Source organism: Gastrolobium bilobum, unplaced genomic scaffold (assembly GCF_033153095.1).
Source record: "Gastrolobium bilobum isolate Gb01-03AN ecotype WA unplaced genomic scaffold, APGP_CSIRO_Gbil_v1 utg22866, whole genome shotgun sequence".
Lineage (NCBI taxonomy): Eukaryota > Viridiplantae > Streptophyta > Magnoliopsida > Fabales > Fabaceae > Gastrolobium > Gastrolobium bilobum.
In genome coordinates, this window is record NW_026895434.1 from 38,940 (window position 1) to 45,602 (window position 6,663).

General features: G+C 38.5%; 1 protein-coding gene across 1 annotated transcript; it reads right to left on the reverse strand.

Moving 5' to 3' along the window:
• Positions 1–5,183: 5,183 nt before the first annotated feature.
• Positions 5,184–6,448, reverse strand: LOC133311009 (chitinase 10). Its single transcript, XM_061512012.1, has 2 exons — positions 5,950–6,448; positions 5,184–5,717 (listed from the first exon to the last, which is right to left on the reverse strand). The coding sequence occupies exons 1-2, from the start codon at positions 6,426–6,428 to the stop codon at positions 5,351–5,353; spliced, it is 846 nt and encodes a 281-aa protein (XP_061367996.1). The 5' UTR covers positions 6,429–6,448; the 3' UTR covers positions 5,184–5,350.
• Positions 6,449–6,663: the final 215 nt, after the last annotated feature.

Consider the following 6,663-nt stretch of genomic DNA (forward strand, 5'->3'; position numbering starts at 1 on the left):
ATTGCTCATTTAGTCCTTTGAGAAATCTCACAGTTTGATCTTGTTCCTTGTGTGTTCGTATGAGTCCAAGAAGGCCACAATTGCACGCAACAATGCATCGGCACACAGGTAATGGACGAAGATTGTCCAGTTCATCCCACAAAGTCTTCAGCTCTGTGAAGTAATCAGTGATTCTCATATCACCTTGTTGAATTTTATAAAGATCTTCTTGAATTTCAAACAAACGAAATATATATGATTGACTAAAGCGATTTTTCAAATCAAGCCAAACATCAAAGGCCTTGTCCATCCAAAGAATCGATTTTTCTATTGAAGGACTAATGGATCTATGAATCCATGCAAGGACCATAGTGTTACAACGCTGCCATGCCACAAACAAAGGATCAGCAGCAATCGGTGGAAGAATAGATCTGTCTATGAATCCAAGCTTGTTCTTGGATAACAATGCCATGCTCATATCTCGCGCCCAAGTGTGGTAATTCTTTCCACTCAGAGGGGGATTGACTAGAATAAGAGCAGGATTTTCATTTGGATGCATGTAGAATGGATGTCCAGGATTCGTGAGGAATTCTGGAATCAAATCAGCCATTGTTTCAAAGAAAATAAGAAAGAAAGAAAATCATAGATTGAAGAACAAGAATCAGCGGAATGTGGATACCAGAGCCTATGAAAGCTCTGATACCATATTATTAAGTCTTTATCAGAAATTGTTAAGTCTTCTGCAGAACACTTCTTCTGCAATTGAAAAAGAGGAATCATCTTTTCACTCCACCAATCTGGTTACAGCAGTGAACTCCACCAATGTATCTTCAGGTAATCACTCTATTTATTGGATTTTAGATTCAGGAGCTACAGACCATATATGCTCTATGATCTCAATGTTTAGCTCAATTCAGAAAATTCCCCCAATCTCAATAATGATACCAAATGGTACTCGAGTGACCACATCTATCTGTGGAACAGTATGCCTATCCGATTCACTAAAATTAGTAGATGTACTATATGTTCCAGACTTCAAGGTGAATTTAGTTTCTGTTTTGAAAATGATTAACTCAATGCCATGTTGTCTAACCTTCTCCAAGAATTCATGCCTCATTGAGCAGGTGGATACAAAGAGGATGATTGGTACAGCTAAAGTCAAGGGAGGCCTCTATGTCTTTGAAAGTCCACAGCAAGTCTCAAAGAGTTTTAATTCTTTTAATAAGAGTTCGATTCATGTAACTCAAAAGATAAATAATGCCAAACTTTGGCATTTTAGATTAGGTCATTTGTCTCTTGAATGTTTAAGACAAATGTCTAAGTCTTTTCCTTTCATTTGTTGTGATGATGTAAGGCCATGTGACACTTGCCACATCAGTAAACAATGTAGGTTACCCTTTACTGTTAGTAACACCCAAAGTAATAAAGTCTTTGATGTTTTACACGCAGATATATGGGGTCCCTTTGCAGTTCCTTCAATTCATGGACACAGATTTTTTCTCACACTAGTAGATGATTTTTTGAGGTACATGTGGATAATCCTACTAAAGAATGAAGCTGATGTACGCAAGAGACTACAGAATTTTATCTCATATGCAGAAACTCAGTTTGATGCTAGAATTAAAGTGGTTCGTAGCGATAATGGGTCTGAAATTCTCATGACCGATTATTATCTCCAAAAGGGAATTGTTCACCAAAGGAGCTGTGTCGAAACTCCCCAACAAAATGGGAGAGTAGAAAGAAAACATCAACATTTATTAAATGTGGCACGATCCTTAATTTTCCAAGCTCATTTACCAATCAAATTTTGGATTTTTTCCATTTCACTTGCTGCACATCTGATTAACCGCATTTCCACTCCCTTGCTTAACAACAGATCTCCATACATGGTACACTATGACACGACACCTACTCTTGATCACTTACGAGTATTTGGCTGTTTAAGCTATGCAAGTACTTTAGCTGCTCATAGAGGAAAATTTTCTCCCCGTGCAAGAAGATGTGTCTTTGTCGGTTATCAAGATGGGATTAAAGGCTATGTTGTCTATGACTTGAAATTTAGAGAGCTTTTCACATCACGTAATGTAGTCTTCTATGAAGATTGTTTCCATTCAATAATGGCACAAATACAGAAGATTCAGAAACTGATAGCTATGACCCACTTCACCCACGTGATACTGCATCTACTGTTGTACCTACTCTGGATGAATTTTTCAATCACCCACGTGATATTGCACCTTTCCCTAATGCATATCCCTTCCAATCTTATCAACTGCCCTCACCTATTCCCATACCTACACGTGATGTTGCTTCCTCACCTACTGTACGTCCCTCTCAATCCAATCACTTACCCACTACCATATCTCAGCCACCCATTGATTCAACCCAAAATATAGACTAACATTTAAGACGTTCTACTAGAGATAGAAATCCACCTCAGTATCTTCGTGACTTTCATTGTCATGTCTCTTTAAGCAAACCAAACCCCACCAGCCAAACCAAACCCAATCGTTTCCCATTATCTGATGTGCTATCCTATGCACGATGTTCTCCTTCTTTTACTCGTTTCTGTTGAACTTCCATTACCCATACAGAACCAAAGTCTTATTTTCAAGCCTCAAAAGAAGACTGTTGGAAGAAAGCTATGGAAGCAGAAATTTCTGCTCTTGAACAAAACCAGACTTGGGTTCTTGTTAACCGACCAGCAAATAAACACATTATAGGGTGTAAATGGGTTTACAAAATTAAACTCAAAGCTGATGGAAGTATCGAAAGACATAAGGCACGCCTGGTTGCTAAAGGGTACACATAAATGGAAGGGATTGACTACTTGGACACCTTCTCCCCGGTTGCTAAAATGACCACAGTGCGTGTTCTGCTCAATGTTGCAGCAGCTCGTGGATGGCATCTTATGCAGCTTGATGTTAACAATGCATTTCTGCATGGAGATCTTCATGAAGAAGTCTACATGGATTTTTCTGCTGGTTTTCCTATATCAGATCCTCCCAAGGTCTGTAAACATCAGAAGTCCTTATATGGCCTCAAACAAGCCAGTCGACAGTGGTATGAGAAACTGACTTCAGCATTGGTTAGTTTGGGATATTACCAATCTTATGCAGATCATTCCCTTTTCTTCAAGAAAGACCGTTCTTCCTTCACAGCACTTTTGATTTATGTCGATGACATTGTGCTCTCTGGGAATGATTTAGCTGAAATAACCAAGGTTAAACTCTTCCTGGATTCTTGTTTCAAAATAAAAGACTTGGGTGATCTTCGTTTCTTTTTGGGACTAGAGGTAGCTCGTTCTCAATCTGGAATCGTTGTTAATCAGAGAAAGTATGCTCTTGAACTTCTCTCTGATAGTGGCTTGTTGAGCTACAAACCAGCCACTACACCCATGGAAGCAACCACAAGACTTCATCGTGCAAAGGATTCATCTGAAGTTCTACCTGATCCTCAACCTTATCGTCTTTTGGCTGGTAGATTGCTCTATCTCACCAACACTCGACCTGACTTGTCTTTTGTAGTACATCAGTTAAGTCAATTTGTTTCTTCTCCCACTGCTCTTCACATGACAGCTGCCAATCGTATTCTTCGATATATCAAGGGTTCCCCTAGCAAAGGACTCTTCTTTTCATCTTCAAATTCTATGTTGCTGGCAGGCTTTGCAGATAGTGACTGGGCTTGTTGCCCAGATACCAGGAGATCTGTTTCGGGTCTCTGTGCCTTCTTAGGAGATTCATTAGTCTCTTGGAGATCGAAGAAGCAACACACAGTTTCCAGATCATCAGCCGAAGCTGAATATCGTGCACTTGCTTCTATATCGTGTGAAATCCAGTGGCTTCGTCTCTTACTTCAGGATTTACAAGTCTCTTGTTCCAAACCTGCTTCTGTTTTCTTTGACAACATTTCTGCCATATACCTTGCAAAGAACCCTGTTTTCCATGAGCGCTCGAAACACATCGAGATTGACTGTCATGTTATCAGGGAACATATTCATGATGGCACAATTCATCTCCTTCTAGTTTCGTCATCAGCACAGCTGGCTGACATCTTCACTAAGCCTCTTCATCCTCGTCCATTCACTTCTCTTGTTACCAAGCTTGGTCTCCGAGATATTCTACGTTCAGCTTGTGGGGGGGTATTGGATATAAACACAAAAGATTCAGAAACTTGCCAGCTCAGCAAAGCAGTTAAGCAATGTCATGTCAACCCTTTAATCACGGAATCACCCACGTGATATAACTTTATGTTAGTTATGAAGTTATGATTAGTTGATTAGTTAGTTACACTTATATAAATATGTATCTGATACATTGTGAACAATTAATTCATTCATTTTTTCTATTTTCCAGTAATGAGTTCTTCTAGATTTCTTTCACTGATCTTTTGTAACATGGTATCAGAGCCTCGCCGCCCCCCATTTTCTCTTGTGGCGTTTCTTAGCACAGGTAGGCTGGGCCTGTTACATTGTCCACTCTTCAAGCCCAATGGGCTCTCGTGTGAGGGAGCGTGTTGAGATATATAGTCCCACATTGGTTGTATGTGCAACTAATGTGGAGTTTATAAGGTCTTGGGCACTCCCACCCTTTGAGCTAGCTTTTGGGGTGGTGTATCCTAAGGTTCTTTACAAATACCCTCTAGTGAAGCTAGCAAATATCTAGAGCATCATATAACTTTGTATTCATCAACTTTTTTTTTTGAATACTATTCATCAACTTCTAATTAACTAAAAACAGAAAATGCCACGAACTAGGTATATCCTTTGAGTACATTGTTGAGTTTACTTCTTTTAAATCATTGTTTTACCTACCATTTAATACTTCCCTAACTTCACAATTGCTCTTGATAAATTTTGCATTACTTCATTTGATGATATTTTCTTTTCTTTTTTTAAGTTCTTTGTTGCTTATTTCACGTTATCCTTCTTTCAACGTATTTTAATTACTGTTGAATGAAGTCAAGAAGGACACATAGTACTAGCCTATTCAAATTTGTTAACTTTGTTTAACTAGCTGATAGACATTGTTCCTTGGTGAATTCTGACTTAGAATGATTGCTCTTTACTTTTAGTCTTTCTTACCTTTCTTTATTCACTTTCTTTTGAATGCAACTTTTACAATTATTTTCTGAAAATGATAATCTACGAATCACATGAAACCATATATTACATGATGTGTACCCTTGCGCAATTTGAGTAGATTTGCTCTTCATTTGATTAATTGCTCCTTGTACAGAATAATTGATCCACACTACTTTTGCTGCCACATTTTCTTGAGCACATCTCGATCCAACAGAGTACATTGTTGAATCCTTGCCAGAGAACAGAAAATAAAAGAAAAGAAAACATACACTTAAAATAAAGACGAGTTTAGAAGGATTTCTGATATGCACAATCCAAGTTAGGTCCAGTGTCTACGTTAAACAACTTTGCATATCTTTCAAAGTATCCAATCCGGTCATTCACCCTGGCATCATCAGGAATTCCACATTCAAGTCCTCCATTGATTATGTTAGTGACCAGGCCATACCCCGAAGTTCGATTAGCTGCTATGTCAGCTTCTGTTGGCACATATTTTCCAATCATCACATTGTGGCAAGAAGGTTTTGGCTTTTGCTCTGTCATCCAAAACCAAAGGCCTGTTTTAAATGCAATCAATGAATTGTTTGACACAATATCCGGATTTCTCAATCCATCAAATCCCAAGGCTTTCCCTGCTTGCCCATAGTTGTAGTTCCTGCACAAAATTTGATTTCAATTCATCAATAAGCCAATTTCATTACACATGAACAAAAATCATGATAATAATGTGTAAATAATATATGGCTTTGATGTATCTCCTACACATAAAAGTGTGTGGGGCTCATGTGAAAAGAAAAAAAATAAAAAAATAAATTTCACACAATTTTATATGTATGTGAGAGATAATTTTATCTAGGGAGATTAAACCCAATAATATATGTGTATACCAAGAAAGTTGAATTGGTCCTCTGCCTTTGTAACTTTTTCCCTGATAACAAGGCCATTCTTTGTTGGTGGAATCACAGTAGTTACTTTGAGGATTAACTTCTTCCTTGAAGCACAATCCCCAAGCATAAGGTCCATCAGGGGCAGTAGCCCACCCACCTGTGGTTTCATGGGAAATTTGGGCAAGAAAAGCAGCAATCTCACGCTGGCGCGTGGTTAAACTACCTGTAGTACCAAATCCAGGGAAGGCTTTTGATGCCTGAATGAAGGACTCGTAGCTGTAGAAGTTTTTGGCCGGGCATGCATTGTCATCTTTATGTAGGAAAATGGAATCAAAAAGCACTTTGCTAATTAGAGAACAAAGGGGTTTAATGGGTGGGCCACGAGCTTCAGCTCCCAAAGATGCAGAGTAGAGAAGAACAGTGAAGCAAATTGAGAAGCTAGAGAGGAAGACACCAATAGAGGAAAAAGAAAAAGCCATTTGCTGAAAATAGGGTCAGATTAAATGTTACTCACAATTGGCTTATTTTTTGGGAGTAAGTAAGAACATGCCAGAAGGTTTTTATAGACATTAGACACCATCTAAAGAGGGAAATGTCAGCACAGACGGTGGAGGCCTACATGGTCAAAGGTCACGGGAAGTTTCCCTATCATGTTAATAAAAATATGACATAATCATGTAAGAAATTATAATCATACAAAAGTGGATCAACGTG